Raw genomic sequence first — 23,338 nt, forward strand, 5'->3', positions numbered from 1 at the left:
CTCTCATTGTTGAAGATGGGGCTACTTGTTCAGGACGCAGCTGGATTTGTAAGTTGGTTTTGTGAAACAATGGGATCTTGACACATTTGTCCACAGATTATGAAGGCAGAAGGGCATGTTAGTAGGGTGGTGAGAAAGGCATATGGAGCAATTGCCTTAATCATTTGAGGCATAGATTACAAAAACAGGGAAGTCATGTTGGAATTGTATTGAACATTGGTAAGACCACAGCTAGAGTACTGTGTGCAGTTCTGGTTGCCACATTGCAGGAAGGACATGGTTGCACTGGTGTGGGTGCAGAGGAGATTCACCAGGATGCTTCCTGGGATGGAAATTTAAGTAGAGAGGAAATATTGGGTAGGCTTGAGTTGTTTTTGTTGAAGAGAAAACCAAAGGGTGATCAGATTGAAGTGTATAAGATTATGAGGAACATGGACAGAGTGGATAAGGAGCAGCTGTTCCTCCAAGCTGAAGGGTCAGTCATGAAGGGACATGGGTTCCAAGTGAAGGACAGGAGACTTGAGGTATGTGAGGAAAATATTTCTTGCCCAGAGAGTGGTGATGGTCTTGCTGCAAGTGTGGTAGAGGCGGGTTTCCTCGCATTCTTTTAAAAGTAGCTGGATGAGCATTTGGCATATCATAACTTCAAGGCAATGGGCTGTGTGCAAGTAGATGGGATTAAGTTCAAAGTCGGTGTTTGTCACACGTCAGTGCAAATTTGATGGTCCAAAAGGCCTCTTCTTCACTGTATGATTCTTTGATTCTATGTTAGTTAATTATCCACCATCATTCATAACTGGATGTTGCAGGACTGCACAGCTTAGATGTTACCCATTGGTTGTGGGATCACTTCGCCCTGTCCATTGCTTGTTGCTTCTTTTGCTTGGCAAACAAGTGGTCCTGGTTTTGTAGCTCCACCAAGTTCATTACTTATTTTTATATCTGCCTGGTGCTGCTCCCTTCATGGAACCAAAGTTGTTCTCCTAACTTAATGGCAATGATAGAGTAGAGGATATGCCAAGCCTTGAGGTTATAGACTGTGGTCCACACTTCCTCATGGATGCCCAGTTTTGAGTTGTTAGATCTATTTGAAGTATGTCCCATTTAGCAGGGTGGTGGTGCCAGGCAACATGGTGGAGTGTGTCCTCAATTTGAAGGTGGGACATTGTCTCTACAAAGACTGAGTGGAGATCATTGTACTAAGAGTGGATGCATTTGTTATAGGCAGACTGGTGTGGATAGGGTCAAGTAGATATTTTGTTCTTGTTGGTTCCCTCATCACTTGCAGACACAGTCTAGCAGATTTGTTTTTTCATACTCAGCCAGCTCATTTAGTAGGGGTTTACAACGCTACTTTTCCCAACCAAAGGACTTTCTAAGTTTTTGGTACTCTGAATGCTTTCTCCAAGTGGTGTTCACATAGGGGAGTATTGATTCATCAGCTGAGGTGGGCAGGAGGTTTCCTTGTCTACGTTTTATGCTATGAAACTTCATGGGAATCAGAGTCAATATTAAGGATTCCATGGACTCCTTGCCAGTTGTATACAGTAATATTGCCACTTGTATGTCCTGCTGATAGAACAGGATGGTCAATGGTGTTGTCTCGTACATGGTCTGTTGGCTGTGATTCTGACTATATCAAGTATGATGTAGCTCTTTTAATTTTGTCATAAGCCTCCAATGTTGGTAAGGAGAACATTGCAAGGACTGTGGAATCTGTACTGAATAGAGCAATATCAGTTAAGTGAACCTCAGAATATGGATTCCAAGATTGGGGCTGTTAATCTGGTCTAGTCAGGGAGCCCTGGCTGACAGTTATAAAGAGGAGCGTCAGAGGTTCTGTTCACTTAGAATCCCAGGGAGGCTCAGTGGTTAGCACTGCAGCCTCACAGCACCAGGGACCCGGGTTCAATTCGAGCCGCAGACGACTATCTGTGTGGAGTTTGCACATTCTCCCTGTGTCTGCGTGGGTTTCCTCCCACAGTCCAAAGATGTGCAGGCCAGGTGGATCAGCCATGCTAAATTGCCCGTAGTATTCAGGGGCATGTGGGTTATGGGGGATGGGTCTGGGTGGGATGGACTTGTTGGACCAAAGGGCCTGTTTCCACACTGTGGGGAATCTAATTTAAATAAAAAGATGATTTGGTGAAGGGATACTGGCCTTAGTGGAGTTATTTCAACCAGTTCCCTCCCATGTGAATTATTTCGATTAGAATGTAGGGCTACTCACCTGAAATTCTTCATTGAGCTTTGAGGAGTTACTCTGAGGGTTGACTCTGATCATTTCTTCATAAGTAGATTTGAATTTCTCAACTGATATGGAGGTGTCACCACACAGATGGGCTTCCAAGATCGCATTGTGGATGAAAACATACTGTTCCTTCAAATAAACAAGAAGTTCATTGTTATTATCCAATAGATTTAGTTTACAGTTCATCTAAAATTATTATTCCTTTCCTATTTTTTAAAGTATGCTGTTGTGTTTTTTTTGGATCTGGAACATTTAAGATGTCACAGCTCAGATGCCATAAACTATGATCATGAATAAGGGACTTCGAATTGAAAATAAAGTGATTAGACTGAGAGTGCCCTCGTACATGGGGTGTAACTTATTACTGATGTATATATTCAGCATTCTTTCGCTTTAAGTACTTAAAACCCAAAGGGGACAAAAGAATAATTTATGTTCCAATGGAATTTAGATTTTCAACACTCGGACATATTTTCCTGTAATTTTACTGCTATTGTCAATGAGGGTGCTGAAATTATTTTATTTAACTGAATAACTGGAAACTGATCTAATTGTTATTTCTTGGTATTAATTTATTTTCTTCATACTTCGAAATTTCTTTCTACAAATAACTTAATTTCCTTTAAAAATGAAGAACAAAGAGTTTGAAATAATGCATGACAATTTTCATTTTTAACAATCCTTCTTCATGCTGTCTCTGCCCACCTAGGGCTGTGCTCAGAGATGGGTCTGAGAACTTTGTATCAGAGATAGTAGGAACTGCAGATGCAGGAGAATCCGAGATAACAAGGTGTAGAGCTGGATGAACACAGCAGGCCAAGTAGCATCTTAGGAGCAGGAAAGCTGACATTTCAGGCCTAGACCCTTCATAAGAAATGGGGGAGGGGGATCGACGATGGATAGAGGAGAAGATAGGTGGTGAGGAGACAGATAGATCATAGAGGCGGGGATGGATCCAGTAAAGGTGAGTGTAGGTGGGGAGGTAGGGAGGAGATAGGTCAGTCCAGGGAGGACGGACAGGTCAAGGGTGCTGGATGAGGTTAGTAGATAGGAAATGGAGGTGCGTCTTGAGGTGGTAGGAGGGGATATGTGTGAGGACGAACAGGTTAGGAAGGCAGGGATGAGCTGGGCTGGTTTTGGGGTGCGGTAGGGGGAGGGGATGAGTCTCCAAAAATATCCCCATCCTCAATGATGAAAGACCCCAAAATATCAGTGCAAAATCCTCAGCTGGAAGCACTCATCACAATTTTCAGCCAGATGTGTCAATTGGATGATCAATCTTGGCCTTCTCCAGTGATTGCCAGCATCTCAGATGCCAGTCTTTAATGAATTTGATTCATTCCTTGTGATAGCCAAGAAACGGTTGGAGGCATTGGATACTGCAAAGGCTATACGCCTTGACAGCATTCCAGAAACAACACTGAAGATCTGTGCTCCGGAATGTGCAGCTCCCCTACCTAAGCTGTTCCAGGACATTTACATCAATGGCATCTACCTGCCTACATGGCAAATTTCTTAGGTATGTCCTGTATAAAAAGCAGGACAATCCAAGGTGGCCAAATATTGCTCCAAGGAGGTAGCAAGAAGGGCACTGGAGGAGGCCTAGGATAGACATGTCACCAAGGGAGTGGGAGGGGGAGTTAAAATGGTTAGCGATTGGAAGGCGTTGATTATTGGGAATGGAGAACAGACACTCTGAAAATCTGTATCCGAGTCTATGTTTGGTCTCACGGGATACTCAGAAGGCCACATCAGGAGCAACGGATACAGCAGACCACTTTGGAGGATGTACAGATAAACCTCTGTCAGATATTGAAGTTTGTCTTGGGCCTGGGATTGAGGTGAGTGGGGAGATGTAGCACATCTTGCGGTTGAAGGGAAAGGTGTCGGAGGTGGTGAGGTTGGTGGGGAGTGTGGAACAGACGAGGAAGTCATGGAGTGAGCAGTCCCTACAAAAGGCAGATAGGAATGGGGGGGGGGACATATGTCTTTCATGGTGGGGTTGGATTGTAGGTGGCAGAAGTGGTGGAGTATGATGTGCTGCATGTGGAGGTTGGTGGGGTGGTTTGTGAGGACCAGGGGGACTCTGTCTTTATTTTTGTTGGGGAGAGGGGGATTTGAGGGCAGAGGTACAGGAAATGCAAGAGATGCAGTTGAGGCCATCTTCCCTCGGATGTCCAGGAGTGAAATGCTCCAACTTGGGAGCAGATGCACTTCCTCTCATCCACCCCCCTGCAAGAATGGGATTTCTTATTCCCAAATCCTGTGACTCCACTTCATCTGGTCCCAAGATGGAGCATTCCACTCCCAGACATCCCAGATGTCCTCATATTTCAAGGACCACAATTTACCCCCTCCATTGATCGAAAATGCCCTCAATCACATCTCTTGCATTTCCTGGACTTCTGCCCTCAAATGCCCTCTCCCCGGTCCTGATGAAGGGTCTAGGCCCAAAATATTGACTCTCCTGGTCCTCTGATGCTACCTAACATGTTGTGTTCCTCCAGCTCCATACTGCATTGACAATATTGTGCCACCAGTCTACTCTCAAATATCAGCAATGTGATGGAAGGTGTCATTAACAGGCTCTAAGGCAGCATCTATTCAGCAATAACCTATGCCTTATGCCCAGTTTGAGATATGCCAGGGCCAATCAGCTCTTGACCTCATTATAGCCTTGGTTCAAACATGGACAAAAGAGCTGAATTCCAGAAGTGAAATGGGAATGATAGCCCTTGACATCAAGGCCTCATTTGAATGAGTATGGCATCAAGGAGCCCTAGCGACACTGGAATCAATGGGAATTGGGGGCAAAATGCTCTGCTGGCTGGAGTCATACCTAGCACACAGGAAAATGGTTGTGCATTGTTGGAGGTCACTCATCTCAGCTCCAGGACATCTCTGTAGGAGTTTCTCAGGGCAGTGTCCCAGGCCCAACCATGTTCAGCTGCTTCAAAATAACATTTCCCCCCATCATTAGATCAGAATCTTTGATTGCAATATTTTCAGCATCATTTGCAACTGCTTAGATACTGAAGCTGTCTATGTTCAAATGCAACAAGACCTGGATAATGTCCCAGCTTGGGCTGACAAATGGTGAGTAACATTCGTGCCACTCAAATGCCGGGCAATGGCCAGCTCCAATAAGAGACAATCTAACCACTGCCTCTTGACATTCAATTGTGTTATCAACACTGAATTCTCTATTATCAATACCCTGGGGTTACCATTGACCAGAAACTCGCTGGACTTGCCATTAAAATATATTGGCTCTGACAGCAGGTCAGAGACTGGGAATAGTGCAGTGAATAACAGACGTCCTGAATGCCCAATGTCTGTCCACTGTCTACATGGCACAAGTCAGGTCGTTGAGTCATAGAATCCCCACAGCATGGATACCAGTCATTCAGCCCAACAAGTTCACACTGATCCTCCAAACACCATCCCACCCAGATCCAATCCCCTACTCTACTCCTGCATTTCCCATAGCTAATGCACCTAACCTACATATCCATTAACACTAAGGGCAATTTAGCATGGCCAATCCACCTAACCCATCTTTGGACTGTGGGAAGAAACTGGAGTACTCGGCAAAACTCCATGCAGGCATTGGTAGAACATGCAATCTCCACACAGCGGGTCACCCGAGGTTGGACTCGAAGCAGCAGTGCTATGGAATACTCCCCTTTTGCCTGGATGGGAGCAATTCCAAAAACACTCAAAAACTTGGCACCATTTTACTAGAATATCTTATTCAAGATTCTGTCATATACGTCAGTGCCAAATCAAAACGGATGAAGGTTTAACGAAATTAGCCCTTGGGCTTCAACCATCAATGAGAGATACAGGTGATGTTCCCACTTCCATATTAACTTTACATAAATGGAGCAATATATTTTGGGCCTACTGTCTTACTTGACCACTGGGCCTCAGGAAATTCCCATAATGAGAAAGCCACCAGTGGCTGGAAGAATTTCTTTGAATTTGGAAGAACACTCTCGTCCTCCTTAGCCCATCGGAACATTTTGTTTTAACTGAGCTTTTGCTGGTGAGTGCAGAAATTTGTGAGGAATCCTGAGCTCAAATGTGGGCTGAGGCATCTCCAACTCTTTGGCGATTGATATCTTGTTGGCAATACTGTAGCTAGGCATTTGATTTACTGACAGGACACCAAGAAAAGCACCATGAATTTAATTATATGTTCATGCATAGTCAGGTTCGGTGGGTACACCCAAATGACAGCATGTTTTGTGCAAAATTTTATGTCCCAAAGAATGGTTAACATGTACTAATTTCTAACCACCCATATTTAGAGATGTAAATCTTTCAAATTTGCCCCAACAGCACACCCACCCTGCTTTCTTTACCGTGCAGGTTAATCATGCACTAAATGGTTGGGAGGGATAAGAGTTCTTAGAAGCTTTCACTCTTACCTCAGTCTGAATCATGTTAATGTGCCATGAGGACAGAGTCTTCACACAGTTGTAAACATCAATAACACCTTCATACGTTGCCATGTCCATCATCATGTCCAAAACAATGTAGCATCCAGTTCTCCCGGTACCAGTGCTATGATGCCCAAAACAAAGAGTAGGTTGTAAAACTTGTTGAGCAGTATCTGACACGAGGTAATTAATAATTAATGAATACTGTTCATATCACTCATTGTAATTATTTTATCAACATGCTACATTGACAAAATTAAAATTAACTTAATGGAAGAAATTGTGCAGCAGAACGTTCTTATTAATGTGAAACAAACTTCCTGAAAATTTTCAGCAGAATAATTACGTGTACTCATGAATAATCATTGATATCTAATTTATCATCTTGTTAATGTTAAACTAGTGTCTGTTATTAGACATCGAGTATTTACATACACGTCTATTAAGCACACTGTGATGATGAACCTGTCATGTTGAAATAAAGTGGATAATAGTTATCGTTGAGTGCAAAACACAGAGGATTTATTTTTGGTCTGTTATTGGTTGCTTTAATAATGCCAAATTTATAAAAAAAAATCATTGCATCAGTTTTTTAATCCTCACTCTGTATTTGAAAATTAAAGGATTGCCTGATATATGAAGCCAGCAGAAAATTGGTTCTGCTGTCGAAGAAACATACAGGATTGAAAAGGCACCTAAATTGGCTCTTTAAATACTTTAATTCAATTTTGTCACACATGTCACGATACACCTTCAGAGTAGGTAGGACTTGAACACAAGCCTTATGGCCTAGAGATGGGGTCAGTGCTACTACATCACACAAGCCTTTAAATTGGTTTCATACATTAAGCAAGATTGCAATTAGCTCTTGATATGCAAGTCTGGCTCATGAATGTCTCATGAAATGAGTCAAATACAGGAAGATGAGCCAGAAAATGTATGCATTCTTCCAGTTACTACCTTCATTGATTCTGTTAAGTTTAATGGGGGATATGTCAGTGGCATTGACATGAGACTAGAATAATAACAAAGTCAGCTTTATGTTGTTCATGCTTTGGATATTTTGAACAATTTATTAAAAACACCACCCTTGCTCTTGTTGGTAAGGCAGACAAAGGATTACAGAATGCAGTATGTGGTTCAACTCGAATTTATTAACAAAATATTCCTTTTTAAAACATTATGTGAGCATTTCCCAAATTCCCACAATATTTAGTCTATCTGGCTCTATCTGTCTGAGAAAGGATATTATCTGCGATGATCCATCTGTTTAAGTTGGGCTGCTGGAATCTCCACCCTCTCTTCCACAAAGTTGGGTCTCACAGGTCAGGGTGGATTTTCTCCTGGGTCTTTTGCCATGAGTCTTGCTGTGCGTCTTTGCTAACTTCCAAGTGTGTTCTTATTCCTCTTAACCTGGACCTTTCTGAATGTTGTGACCTTTGGCCAATTAGATCATGAGCAGGGTAGAAAGTATCCAGTTGCTTCCCTCCAACACTCTTCATTGTTGCTAATGCAGGGGAGGTGTAAAGTGCACGGCCTCAGGCACTGGAGGTCAAGATGCCAGAAATTCTCATCAATACTCCTCCATTACGCATTCCACAAGCTGCTTGTAATGGGTTCACACTGAAAATGTGATCTCTTTGACCTTGGATTCCATTGTTTTCTGTTGCCAATAGCTGCTGGCTGGTGTTTAATTTAGTTTGGCCAATTTTCTACCAGGTCTGATTTCTCTGGATGTGGGTCAATTGAAAAAGTCCAATTTTGTGGGCCCATGGTCACTTGAGCGCATATTGAAAGGTACTGGAGATTGGTAACGTACGCATTTATTTTCTTAAATATGTGCATTCGTGGTTTAAAGCAAGTTGTAAAAGGAATTCTACAAATCCCTACTCAGGGCAGCATGGCAGCTCAGTGTTTGGCACAGCTGCCTTACAGCACCAGGGACTTAGGTTTGATTCCAGCCTTGAATTTGCACATTCTCCCCGTGTCTGCATGGGTTTCCCCTGGGTGTTCTGGTTTCCTTCCACAATGCAAAGATGTGCAGGTTAAGTGATGTCAAGGGATGTGTAGGTTAGCCATGGGAAAAGTGGGGTTATAGGGTGGGAGGAACGAGTCTGGATGTGATGTTCTTCAGAGAGTTAGTGTGGACTTGTTGGGCTGAATGGCCTGTTACCACACTGTAGGGATTCTATGAATATGGAACCAAAGTAGTAGATAAAAAAGCTCTAAAGGTTATTTTGATACGGCAAAGTAGGCAATCCTTATGGAATTTCTGCCTATTATATAGTACTTATTGAAAGAGTAAATATCAGAAATAAAGATAAAATTAAGTAATACAGCACTTTAAATAACAGCTGGATATCTCAATACATTTTACAGTCTATGAGTACTTTTGAAGTTCTAGTGTGCACATAGTGAACCTCCCACAAATATCAATTGACAAGATGACTATAATCTGTTTTTGTGACATAATTTCAGGGATAATATTAGCCTGAGCATAAGGGATAATTTGCTGTCCTTTGAAATACTGTCATAGGGTATTTTGCATCCATTCATACAGGTAGATGGTACTTGGTTTGTGAAAGATAGAACTCCTGTACTGCACTTGAAAGTCAGTCTTTATTTCTGTGCTCAAGTGTTGAAGTGGAACTTGAATCCAGGTCTTTTCACCCAGAAGCAAGAACAATGCCAATTGAGCCAGAGTTGTCATATCGACAAGAAACAAACCAAGAATGTCAGGCCAGAAAACAGCATTTGTAAAGAATTTATGGTAAAAGGTATCACCCTGAAACCTTCGCTTTGTTCATCTTGTCACAAACATTGCCTGACAAGCTCAGTGACTGGCATATCTGCTTTTATTCCTTATCCACTTCTAATTAATACACGGCATAAAGGGTGTACAAGAACATTTGACCAAGAAGAGAAGAAAGCAATACGATTCATATCAAGTGTAAAGAAGATGAGGAAGGATTATCAACATTTAATGCTTCAGTGTCTGGAATGAAAACATTTAAACTGTAGACAAGATAATCCCAGAACAATAATTTAAAGTAATTCGGGAATTTTGACTAGAAGATGTAAACAAAAATCAGAGAAAACTGAATAATCTGAGTGATGAAGATTTCAAATTAAAAAAAGTAATTGGTCATGTGAGGCAGTGGTGGACTAAAGAGAGTTTTCGCATTCTAATTGGAGATTTTGCTTTCAAATTCCAGAATGATAAAGCACCGAATTTGTCCCATTGTGCTTGTGCTAGCTACTTGGGAGAGCCAACCAACTAGTTCCACAACCTCATCCTTTCCTGAAAGCCCTAGAAATTTACATTCAAACATTCTCATATAAAATTTATTTTTGAATTTGCTTCCACTGTCTTCATACCCGAGATATGGATTTTATTAGGTGTCTTAACATTTTATTCCCTTTGACTTTATTTTGTTTAGGCCAGAGTATACAGTATCAGAGCAATAAGCAACATGTATGGTTCGTGGAAATTCAGACTTTGCATTATGATCTTTGGATAAGCATCTATTTATTGTGGAAGGTACAAATCAGCCAGGCTTTGCCTCCTAAATCTGAAAACCACTTCACGCACACTTCCCAGTACGCGTCACTAAACAAGGGGCAGCAGAAGGAACAAAGCTGATTTTCCTAGCTGAAGCTAGAAAGCTTTCTGGTTTCTGTTTAGAAATTGCTGAGTTTGGAATCCAAAATAACTGCATAGAGGATGGTGTCACTACGTCACCACATATTTACTTATGCACAATACGCTGTGACCAGCAGTTCAGTCAGTCCACTAAACTGACGAGATTCTAATCTCCTGTTAATATTGGTTTGCCAGGGCTTTCCTGATTGGCCCAGGTTAACGTCCCCAATCAAAGACCTTACGTTCAGCAGGATCAATCTGGTTCCAATCATTACAAAATCCAACTGCAGAGAAACAAGCAAATCTGGTCTGTCGCAGTTTCATTACACTTCTGGCAGTACATTTTGCCAGTAAATCAATGGGGAAATCTTATGCTACCCCAATGCCTAAACACTTTTCCCTTAAAAAAAACTTTAAAAGATGGCTCATTTCAGACAGCAGTTCACTGTTGCTTAACTTTAAGTTAATGTCTGGGTTGTTATTTGGTCTCAAACCTGCAGTGGATGACGAGTGGTCCAGATTCAGAAGAATTAGCAGCCTTGACACGACGAATAAATGCGAGGAGACCTGTTGCATGACAGGGAACTCCATGTTCTGGCCAGGCTGTGAAATGAAACTGCTGAATTTCACGTCTGGCTGCGTAACCTGTCTATAAGAAATAAAAGGGACTCTATAAATGAGTTTGTCAACAGTTGAAGACAGAAGAAAGCAAATTCACAACAGCCATTTAGATTGTCCATGAAATACTTGGAACTAATAGAGAAAAATTATAAGCAATTAATTTGATTTTCTTTATATATTGGTTTGAATTGAAAATGTGTACCTTAGTTTTGAAATTTATAAATATGGATACTCATCAAGATGAAGTCTGTTTTGGTTCTACATTTCAGAGTCCAGCTATGCTAGCAAGTGGACAGCAGATTTGCCAACCAAATTGAAAGCATTATTATTTAGCAAATCTTGGATCCTTTGGACTAATTTTGGTTTGTTACTTAATTGACTCTAAAAATGTTCTGCCATAAATAAAATGCACAGTGGTTCAATTAAACTTTAGGGAACAGCGTTGAATGGGTGACATCGAATTGAACACCAACTAAATGTCCTATCCTGAACTTATTATTGCTGTGTTGTCAACTTATGTACAGATATATTCCTAATGGGATGGTGGAAAGAAGAACATTCTCTGGGACAATAAAGGATGCCTGAGCTCCTTCAAATAAAGCCAATGGACCATTGGTTTTAGGCAGGCAGAACCTCAAATTAACATGTCCTCTAGAAGACTGTACTGTTGTAGATGTAACTCCACCTTTGCACTGAGCTGGAAAATCAGTCTAGATTATGTACTCAAGCTGGTGGTGCTGCAGGTGGTGGTCAGGGACAGGGTTTGCTGATGGGATTGTAGTAATGTCACTGGGCTAGTAATGTAGAAATCCAGGTTAATGTTTTGGAGACTTGGGTTCAATTTGCATCATGACAGATAGTGAAATCTAAATTCAATAAAAATTTGGTTCAAAAAGCAAGCTTTATTGACGCACATGTAACAACTGAGAATTGCTGCAAATGAAACATCGGGTTCATTAATGTCCTTTTAGTAAAATAAATCTGCCTTCCTTACCTGGTATGGCTTACATATGACTCGTGATCCACAGCAAAGTGGTTGACATATAACCATCCTCTGGGCAATTAGGGATGTGTAATAAATCTCCCAGTTTCTCCAAAATTTGTTTGTCTCTCTGTTTGTTTTGGATTTACAGCCTATGCTATATTTCTCTTTCAAAAAAAACTCTATTCTGCTCTTTAACTTGACACTGAAGTTGAGCAATCAAATGAGCTCTCTTTCCTTGACATATTATTTTAGGAATCTGTCAATGTGTTTCCATTATGATATATAGAAAACCTTGATTCATTGGTCAATATACATGTGGGGATTCCTACACCTCCAGACATTATATTGCCTCTTTGGCAATATCACAAGTAGGATTCTAACCATCTGCTCATTGTGTAAGCTGTGAGAAGGCCTACTAAAATTATGCTGCATGATGATAGCTAGCCTGATCAAATCATTACTTGCTGTATATTACAAAACTAATGAAAGGACATTTGTCTACTATTTTTGACCCTGAATGGTGCACAATAAGAGGAAGATATCTCAAAAATTTGAACAATTGGTGGAGCCACTTTCTCATGTTGTCACAAGTGGCATTTTTCACTAACAGAATGCTGTTAACAATCAAAAATGACATTTTGCCTACCATGCAAACGGGTGATGGGATATCGGTTTTAGTGCTGCTGGGTTGGTAAGTAGGCTGTATGTCCCAATGACTGGTGGACCATATCAGAAAACATGTCCTTTAGATCATTTGTAGCCGGTAGCAGGCAGCAGGCTGATTGTACTCAAGCACTATGTGCTTGCATGCCTCAGAAAAGTATGTTCATGACAAGATGTCATTCTAATATTGGAAACTGAAAGGGGAAAACCAGTTAAAATAACAGCTTAAATAATCTTACATATGATAGTAATTGGAAGAAGTAATGCAGTGAAGGAAAAATAGTTGAATTAATCCAGTACATTAAGGTTGCATGAGGCCAGACATGTTAGCAGAACAAACAGGGCACAACAGAGGAGAAAGGATTAAAGTGAATGGTCATGTTGCACAGTTATAAAAGAATCATACAGGACAGTGAAATTATGCAATAATGTAGTGATTGGAAAAACGGCCATGTGGATCTCTGAGCATGAAATCTCTGATTGGTGTTATTAACCTAGGCCAAACTGGCAGCTCTGGCTGACAGATATAAGCAGGAGTCTTAGAGAGGCTCCTCATTCGGGGGACAGGCTCTAAGCTACTCAGAGTCCATCCACAGTGCACATGTAAATAAAAACTGACTTGGTGATGTGATATCTGCCTCCTTGGAGTTATTTCAGCAGCAATGAGAGAAAACAGCATGCTCCTGAAGAACATTTGCTCACAATAGTTGACTTTGAGGTGGAGTAAGGATCTCTGGCATCATGCCTTTATTTGGGAAGTTTGACTTGTTCGATACTTCCATCAAAGGCTGGACCCAGTATGTGGAAAGAATGCGTTTTTTTTCTGGGCAAATGACATTGGAGCAGATGAAAGGTAACAATTAATTCTTCTGACTGCTTGTAGGTCCGCGGCTTTTTTGGTTATTTGGAAACTAACTTTCCCTGAGGCATGAGATACTGAAAACTTTTAAGAGTTGACAGATTAGGGAAGGAATATTATGACTCCAAAGCAACTCTAGTTCTGAGATACGATCAGTTTCGTTCAGCAGTTCAACAACTAGGGGGATCCATGTCTTGATTTTTGATGAGGTTAAAACAGCTGGCAGAGGCATGTGATTTTGGGTTAACTTTGAATGAGACACTATTTGGTACATGGGATTAATGATGTAAGCATGCAAAAGTGCCTACCAGCTGAAGCCCAACTGGATATCAAACAGGTACCACAACTGGCTTTATCAATGGAAAATGCAGCAAGCGGAACATGAGAACTACAGGATATCCCAATGGAAGTAGACACCCTCATCTGACTGACTGAGCTTGGAGAATACCTCTTGAGTGTGGGCAATCACATAGCCTCCTAAGCAGAGGGATTCTAGGTCAGCCCGCAGCAAAAGCCCAAAACAAAGCTAAGCCATGGCAACTAGCTAATAATTTCTTCAGGATCCGGGCCGGCAACTCAAATCTGCATACTGGCAGCAATGACTATAAGCCAGTAAAGGAGGCTTATGACACCTGACATGAGTAAGGCCAATATCCAGGGAAGAGTATACCCTGGAAAGTCTACCTACATGTGGCTTAGAACTGGTAAATTGCTTTGTAACATCCAAATCAGAACCAAAAATAAATGTCTAGTTAAATCGTCACCTTCCAATAGAGATCGATACTGGTACACTCTGGACTCCAATCCTTAGGTTTGTGCAAGACCTCAGTCAGACTGAGAACATATATTTGGGAGCCTTTACAGGTTAAGGTATGGGCTTGGTTCTGGTCTCCAATGAAATGGCATTGGTGTACTTACCACTAATTGTTGCAAAAGGTTTGGGATTGGGCAGAATTTGTTGAGAAAAATTCACGTTGATTGCCTCAACATTTTTCAATTAGAAAATGACTGCCTGAGTGAAGTCCTAATTAAGTACCTGGAGGTTTTTTAGGAAGGTGTAGGGACTATCAAAGAAGCTAATGCCACCCTACATGTTGATCAGGAAGCAATTTGCAATTCTGCAAGGTCCACCCAGTGCCATTTGCATTATGTGCAAAAGTACAAGCAGAAATGAGAAGTCTGGGGAGCGAAGGAATCAAACTATTTGTGAGTGGGCAGAATCAGTCGTACCAATTATGAAGCCTGGTCAACTTGCTTTTGTGGGAACTTTAAGCAAACGTTAAACTGCTTCTCATAGCTGAATAGACATTGAAACTCTTGTATAGCTGATTTGTACGTAAAACTGGTCGGGATTTGTCCTTCATGAAGATGGACATGAGTCAAGCATATGTGCAATTGCAGCTAGATGAGGAGTCCAAGAAGTATGCCACAATTAATACCCATGTGGGTTTGTACCAATATTCAAAACTGCCATTTGGGGTACATAAAACTGTGCCCTTTATCAGCAGATTATGGAGAACATTTTACAAAGTCTACCCCAGGTTGCCATTTATCTGCCTGACATGGAAGACTAATAAAGAGCACTTGGAGGACCTGGACATAGCGCTCAAAGATTTCCCTCAGCCAGGTGCATGCCTTATGGGGGGTGAAAATGAATGTTCCAGGCACCCCAAGCGACCTACTTGGACTACAGAGTTGACAGGACCAGGTTACACCCATTGGAAGATAAAGTGAGGGTGATCAAGGGGGCCCCGGCTCGTGCATCTGTGCCAGAGCTGAGGATTTTCCTTGGGTTGGTGATTTATTACAGAACATTCAAACGTAACCAGGCCTCCATCTTAGCAACCTTAGACTTAAAGGTTCAGCGTTGGAATTGTTACATAACCAAGAAGTAGCCTTGAGAGAAGTAAAGAAGCAGCTATCGCCATCTAAGGTGTTGGCCCACTGTGGTACCAAGTGAGATGTGGCACCAACATGCAAGGCCTTCCCATACAGTACTGGGGTAGTATTGGCTCACTGGTGGCCTAACAGAGTGGAACGCCCGATAGCGTATGCTTCCTGGACTTTGGCTGATGTCGAATACAAATACGTCCAGATAGAGAAGGAAGGTTTGCCCATCATTTTTGGTGCGAGAAAGTTATACCAATATCTTTATAGATGTAAATTTGTAAAGTAAGGGACAACAAACCTCTGCTAAGGCTACCTAAAGAAGACAGGGCTGTGCCACCAATACCTTCTGGTTTAATTTGGCGGTGGCCTCTTATTCTGACTGCATACAATTGCAAGTTAGAACGCTGTCCGGGCAGCCAAAAGGCAATTGCTGATCCCTTAAGCCACCTCCCTCTGGCAGCTACACCACCCCTGGAAAAGTCCATTTTGGTTTTAGACTCCCTGGACACCCTTCTGGTCACTGCTGACAATATCCAAGTGTGGACACAAAAAGATCCCATCCTGGCAAAACTAAAATAATTGGTGGTGATAGGGGGAACAAAAGGGCTATCACAACCAGAACTGAAAGCTTTCTGGACCCAGTCAGACTGGATCAACTGTGGAGGACAGCATATTATTATGGAGAGCTAGAATGATTGTCTTGAGTAAAGGTTGCCGCATGAACTCCATCAGGGTCATCTGGGAGTTTCCAAAATGAAAATGTTGGCAAAACTTTATGTCTAGTTTCCAGAATTGGATACTGACATAGCCTCTTTGGTGGGGCAGTGCCCAACATGCCAACAAGGACAAAAACTGTCACCAGCAGCTCTCTTATGTTTGTAGGAATGGCTGGGAAAACACTTGTCTGAATTACACCCAGAGTATGCTGGTTCTTTCATGAGCTTAATGTTCTTGGTCATTGTGGATGACTGTTCAAAATGATTAGACATGCATATCATTGAATCAACAAACTCAGGGATGACAACTGAAAAGCTGCATGCATCATTTACCATACACGAATTCCCAGAAGATTTGGTCACGGACCATTGGGACGTCATTTACCAGCAGTGAATTTGAGTATTTCCTAAAGTTGAATGGCTTTCAGCATGTTTGGATAGCTCTATATTATCCATTGTCCAATGATCTGGTGGAAAGAGCAATCCAAACATTGAGGGCAGTCTTAGAGAAAGCTTCACTTGATACCAAACTGTCCTGGTTCCTGTTTAATTATAGAACCATCTCTCATACATCTACAGGGATACCTCCAGCAGACTCCTTTATTCTTTATTTATTCATGGGATGAGGGCATTGCTGGCCAAGCCAGCTCATCCCTAATTGCCCAGAGGGCAGTTAAGAGTCAATCACATTGCTGACAGTCTGTAGTCACATGTGGGCCAGACCAGGTAAGGATGGCAGTTTCCTTCCCTAAAGGACATTAGTGAACCAAATGGTGTTTTTTTCCTGGCAATTGGCAATGGATTCATAGTCATCATTACCTTAAATTCCAGATATTTATTGAATTCAAATTCCACCATCTGCAATGGCAGGGTTTAAACTCAGGTGCCCAGAATTTTATCTGGATCTCCAGATTAACAGTCCAGCAATAATACCACTAGGTCATTGCCTCCCCTGATCCACACCAACTAAACCTCATATTCGTGGACCTGAGGAGGGAGGGTGAAACGGCAGTAGGAACACAAATGCCAGCCAAATGCCTCCTCTAAGCAAGAGAGACAGTTTACTGCAGGGAATGAAGTTTAGTTGTGAAACCACTGAAATGGTGCTGCCTGGGTAAGAGGTGAGTTTGATGTGAAGTCAGATCCGTGACGTACAAGGGTTAGGTTAGGTGAGGCAGTCCTGAACAAACATATGGAAGCTGCTACCTCACAAATGAGGCAGGGACAGAGCATAGCTGGCTCATCAGAACAGCCAGAAAGGCTGTCAGAAACCATAGGTATTCCCCATCTGTCTTGAATCGAAGAAATTTCAGAATCTGAGGTGGATGCAGCCGATGTTACAGCCTTGATACCACTACCTCCTGAAAAATAGCAGGAAACTCTCCTGAGATGCTCCAGGTGCAAGAGATGTGTTATGACCTGGTAAACATTACCTGAGTCCGAATAAGAGGAATCTGAACTGGGAAAAAAATGTCCCAGGAAAAATTAAAAGAAAAAGAATAGGCTGATATCTCTGGGCTTAGGTGGGGAGGGATGTAGTGATTAGAACGAAGGCCAGGTGGATCTCAGCATGAGATCCTTGATTGGGGTTGTTAACCTGGGCCAATCAGGGAGCTGTGACTGATAGATATAAACAGGACACTTTGTGATTCTCCTCATACTTGACACTGGCTTTGAGCAAGTTAGTCAGAGTCCATATACTGTGCACATGTAAGTAAAATGTGACTTGGTTATGGGATAGTTGCTTCCTTGGAGTTATTTCAGATAGCCTAACATGTTGCCATTTATGTGGATCCTCATTATTTTGCCTTTACTTTCATCATTTTGGTTTGGAGTAGTGAATAGTGAGTGGAGAGCTGAAGTCGACCTTTGTACTGTGAGCAGCAGCTTCTTTTTAAAAAGAGAGAGAGAGAGAGAAAACAAACAAACTAATATTTGCTTATGAGGCTAGGCCTAAAAGTTAATTGCAGATGGATTCTTGTTCAAAGAACCCTAAAGATGTTTCATGTCTGGAGAAGCATTGTGCTCAAGCAGATGGCAGATTTTTAAAAATTCATTTGTGAAATATGAATGTCACCAGCTGGCCAGCATTTCTTACCATCTTTAGTTGCCCTTGTGAAGGTGGTGGTAAGCTTTCACCTTGAACCACTGCAGTCCTCCTGCTGTGGGTTGATCCACAATGCAGACAGGGAGGGAATTCCAGCATTTTGATCCAGTGACAGTAAAGTAATGCTGATATATTTCCAACTCCAGGATGGTGAGTGGATTAGAGGGGAACTTGAATACGATGGTGTTCCCATATGCCTGCTGTTCTAGATGGAAGAGGTCATGGGTTTGGAAGGTGCTATCCAAGCATTTTTGGTGAATTTCTGCAGTGCATCTTGTAGATAGTACACACTGCTGCTACTGACCATTGGTGATGGAGAGAGTGGATGCCTGTGAATATAGTGCCAATCGAGTGGGCTGCCTTGTCCTGGATGGTGTCAAGCTTCTTGTGTGTGATTTAAGGCTGCACTCATCCAGGAAAGTGGAGAGTATTCCATCACATTCCTGACTTGTGCCTTGTAAATGGTGGACAGACTTTGAGAAGTCAGGAGGTAAGCTACTCATTGCAGTGTTCCTAGCTTCTGACAAGATACTAACTGGAGCATCTCAGGGATACCAGTGTCAACTTTTTCAAGGAAAAGAAACAAGTTTTTGAACAGGTTTGAACTTTTTTTTTTCAGAAAGATTGTGGTGCCAAAGCTAAGGAAAGGAGGTTTGCACTCTGGTTATCCTCCTATTATCAATTTATTGAAAGTTCAGAGACTAGAATCTCAGTTATCAGGATTAAGGGAATATTTTTTGAAGCTGTTTCGACTCACTAGTGTCCTCAGAAACCAAGCAAGGTACAATCTCATGTGCCTGTATTATTGTGGATCATGGGAATTGCTTAAGTGAACTGTTTAAGTGAACAATTATATCTCTCTTTTGTTTTGATTTATCCACTAACTGTCTCTGTTTTGTGAGAGTAGGGATTAGAATCAAAGAAGATTGAGTCAAAAACAGACATTAATTAGATTATATTATTGTTTAACTTTGCTTTGCTAAAACTATTGTATTGTTAATTCTTTTTTTTTTAAAGCTATAACCTTGGTGTTTGGTATCAGTTATTTACAAAGTCTGGTTAGAAACCTTTGGGATAACTTTGAGGGTCATTGAATGCCTTAATTTTACTGTTTTTTGAATACAGGAATTAGGAAAGTGGCTTGATTTGTTTGTCTGTCCCTGTCATAACCCATTGCATTGGGGGCAGTAAACAGATAAGATGTTCCAGTAAGTAAAGGTACCCCATCAAAACAAGATTAGAAACATGGTATCAGAGATAATGGGAACTGCAGATGCTGGAGATTCCAAGATAATAAAATGTGAGGCTGGATGAACACAGCAGGCCAAGCAGCATCTCAGGAGCACAAAAGCTGACGTTTCGGGTCTAGGCCCGAAACGTCAGCTTTTGTGCTCCTGAGATGCTGCTTGGCCTGCTGTGTTCATCCAGCCTCACATTTTATTATCTTAGAAACATGGTAGTTGGCCGTCTGTTTACCTCCCATCCATGGATGCTGTCTTACCCACTGTAATCCCCACTGTGTTCAGTACAGATTCCAGTATCTGTAGTAATTTGTTCCTACCTAAGGTCATTGGGTTAGATGGGAATGTGGAATCTGAAACACAAGCAGCACAACAATGATCTTATTGATTGGCAGAACATGCAAGAGGTTCTGAATGGCCTACTTCCAGTTTTGTATACACAAGTGTCACTTTGCAAGAAATGAGTCAAAACATATGGCAATTTTAACTTTAAAATACTGAAGGGTTTTGACCCGAAACATCAGCTTTCTTGCTCCTCGGCCTGCTGTGTTCATCCAGCTCTAAACCTTGTTATCTCATTCTCCAGCATCGATAGTTCCTACTATCTCTGAACTTTTGAGGCTGCTCAGCAGAGAAACCTTTGAACCATACCTTTTGAAGTGAGAAGATTCTGACAGTATATTCTGCTCGAAACTCTGCTTTAATGAAAGTAACACTTATGTCTCCATACAGCTCTTTGTCATCAGGCCAGTATTTGCAGCAGTTGACCTGTGATATAGACAAAATGCCAAATTTAACCTTTATATAGCTCAATTTTGTTTGCAATTCAATGCTATTAAATATGATTCATTTCTGCCAAACTTTCACTCAACTGGTGAAGGGAAATGTGCACTATTAAATCAGACTATCATACTGTTCTTGACCGCAGACCACCAGACAACATCTTCAGATTGGTTATCCTCATACAAAAAATACTGCCTGCTGCTTTACTTGAATTTCAATCATAAAGGCCAGGCTTCTAAAGCCCTTGGAGGCTAACATCTAATCCAGGGATAAGAGCTATGCATGAAAGTCTGTTCCAGGCCTACAGCCCTGAGGAAAAAGCTCAAAGTACTACTGAAGACTGGTAGATCCTTCAGCAAGCATGGTAAGGGACAGGGTGAATACTGTCTAGAATAGAAGGAATCTTGAAATACTGTTGGAAGCCACAACAAAGAGAAACAAGGGAGATGCTGGAGAACACTGAGAAAAGGAAAGATTCTGAAATACAGATCACTGTGCCTTAATGAGAGAAGATTTCGAGAATCCTATTTGTTTGGGAGACAGCAGAGAAGGACTTTCCCCAGAGTGTCACACCCTAGCCCCAAATAGTATTACACTCAGTATAATTTGGCTTTATCAACTTTTGACTCCATCTCCAAGTGGATGAGGTTTCCTGTTACTAATGCGTGCTTCAAACATTACTCTTCTGTTAAATTAGTCTCATTGTATGCCTTTGGGAGATGAATTCAGCTGTAACTCCCACTCTGACTGCAATCTAGTGTCACCTGCTAGAAAGGGCATGAACCTAAAGGTGGGGTAATGACAATGGAGGCCTTGATTACAATGCTATTCATGGTTAAGTAGTCATCTGACACTTACTTAAAAACCTGTCACAAATGATTAGAGGTTAGCAACCAGTCCCCAGATGAGAGAGATATCTCATGTTTACAGTTTTTAAGGACATTAAAGGAGAATATTGAGAGATGCAAAGAAAAACTTGAAAAAGAAAGGACTTCATTAGAGAAAGTTGAATCTTTTGCAATATGTTGTTTGTCTGGAAAATCATGGTTTCTGACTAGCTAATCTCCTGATCCATGTTCTGGGCTATAATGTGTCCCTAATGTTTCAGAACATATGTCAAACTTTGATCATTTGAAACTGCTGAGACTTGAAGTTATTTATGAAACCACTTGTAGTGCCAAATCTGAGATTTTTGAGAATCATTATTTAGAGTAATGGGATTGGCTACTGAGTGACATTGGTCTGTTCTTTAACAATGATAAGGGCAGAATTGCCCAGATCTGACCTCAAACTGCCCACTTCATGCACCCTGTTTAATGTTTGAGTCCATTCTCTCACAATGCAGATTCACCAAGAAGAAAAGTTGAAGTGGTAATCAATTGGTATTTTGCATCATCCCATCTTCCACGTCCATCTGTGTATTATACTGTCCAATATGGCCTCATATATAGTGATACTATACTGTATGTCAACAACACAGTCATGCCTAATTTCATTGCACTAATGAACATGTGGGCATACACCAGCACGTGCACGTGCACACACAGTGACATGGTAGAAAATTGTTGGAGTGATAGAAAACTGTAAAATTCTGCAGTCTCTGGCCAGGCCAGCACTTATTGCCCATTCCTAATTATGGTACAAGTCAACCACATTGCTGACGGTCTGGAGGCACACATAGACCAGACCAGTTAAGGATGGCCACTACCTTCCCTAAAGGATATCAGTGAACCAGCAATGGTTTCATTTTCACTATTACACTCTTAATTCCATATTTTAAAAAATTAATTTAAATTCCACAATCTTCAAGCTGAGGTTCAAACCCAGGTCCCAGAATATTACCTGGGTGTCTAGAATAATAATCAGTAATAACTGGCTTTGCCTCGCCTTTCATCTTTAAAGAATGGCTGGTTATGTTTGGAAATTTTATACATAAAGCGGGTGAAAGGCAAAGGTTAAGGAAGTGATTGGACACAAGATCCTGTAGAGGGCTAAGAAATAGCACTAGGAAGGTGACCAAGGATGGAACAGAGGAAATAGAAAACAGCATCACCTACTCGAGGAAATGCACCACAACTTTTAATTGTCCTGCGTCCTTTTCTATTTTAAATATATAATGCATTAATTCTTACTTCTGTCAAATAGGCGTAACTATTACAACTAAGTGTTTTTTCAATTTTGGGATGCGAACATCACTGGCATTGTCATGAAGCAAAGTCTTATTGCTCTTGAAGATAGCGTTGAGCCACTTCCTAGTCGTGCTAGCGAGACCATTTAAGAAGGCAGCTAAGAACCAACCATAATCCTGCAAATCTGGAATCACATTTAGCCTAGACAGGTGAAGATGGTAAATTTCCTACCCTAAAAGGCACTAGCAAGTCAGATTTTTGACAATCTGGCAGTTTCACAATCACCATTACTGATATAAGCTTATTATTCCAGATGTAATTTAATTGACTGAATTAAAATTCGTGAGCTGCTTTGATGGGATTTGGGACTCTACAAACATAGGAGCAGTGGTGGATCATCAAGTTCTTTGAGCATGTTTTGCTATTCTAGATCATCGCTGGTCATTTATCTGAAAGCCATTTTTCCACTCTATCCCCATACTTGAAATCATTAGAATATAGAAATTTGTTTATCTCTGCCCTACATGTACTCAATGACTGAGTTTCCACACCCCTCCATGGTCGAGAATTCCAAAGATTCACGAGCCTCAAAATGAAAAAGAAATCCTCATCTTAGCCCAAAGAATCTTGCCCTTTATTCTAAGACTGTGTACCCCAGTTCTAGACCCCTAGCCAGGGCAGCCATCCTTTTTGCATCTTCCCTGTTGGCCACATTAACAATTTTGTAGATTGAAATCACCACTTATTCGTTTAAACTGAAGAAGATGAGCACAGTATCCGCCATCTATCCTATGGACAGTTCTGCCATCCCAGGAATTGTCCAGTTAGCCTCTGTTAATGAACATGATGCTGCCATATATAGTGCCAGTATAAAAAAAAAATGAGCTGAATAAAAATTAACAATCCCGGATGCCTTAGAAACAAACATAGACAAACTAGCTCATAGAGGCCACTCTATCATTAAAGTTATTGATATTGTGTACCTCAGCTCCACTTTTTCACCTT

At 41.3% G+C, this 23,338-nt stretch overlaps 1 protein-coding gene across 1 annotated transcript in view; it reads right to left on the bottom strand.

Annotated features, from left to right (window-relative positions):
* The window catches only part of LOC125464900 (receptor-type tyrosine-protein phosphatase U-like), a 321,742-nt gene that overhangs the window by 28,454 nt on the left and 269,950 nt on the right, over positions 1-23,338 (bottom strand). The window contains exons 22-25 of the mRNA XM_059654370.1: positions 20,073-20,189; positions 10,834-10,988; positions 6,685-6,820; positions 2,231-2,380 (exon numbers count right to left, since the gene is read on the bottom strand). Of these exons, the coding sequence (XP_059510353.1) occupies positions 2,231-2,380; positions 6,685-6,820; positions 10,834-10,988; positions 20,073-20,189 (558 nt within the window). The remainder of the gene's footprint in view (positions 1-2,230; positions 2,381-6,684; positions 6,821-10,833; positions 10,989-20,072; positions 20,190-23,338) is intronic.

The sequence above is a fragment of the Stegostoma tigrinum genome, chromosome 24, assembly GCF_030684315.1.
Source record: "Stegostoma tigrinum isolate sSteTig4 chromosome 24, sSteTig4.hap1, whole genome shotgun sequence".
In the NCBI taxonomy this organism is placed as follows: Eukaryota; Metazoa; Chordata; class Chondrichthyes; order Orectolobiformes; family Stegostomatidae; genus Stegostoma; species Stegostoma tigrinum.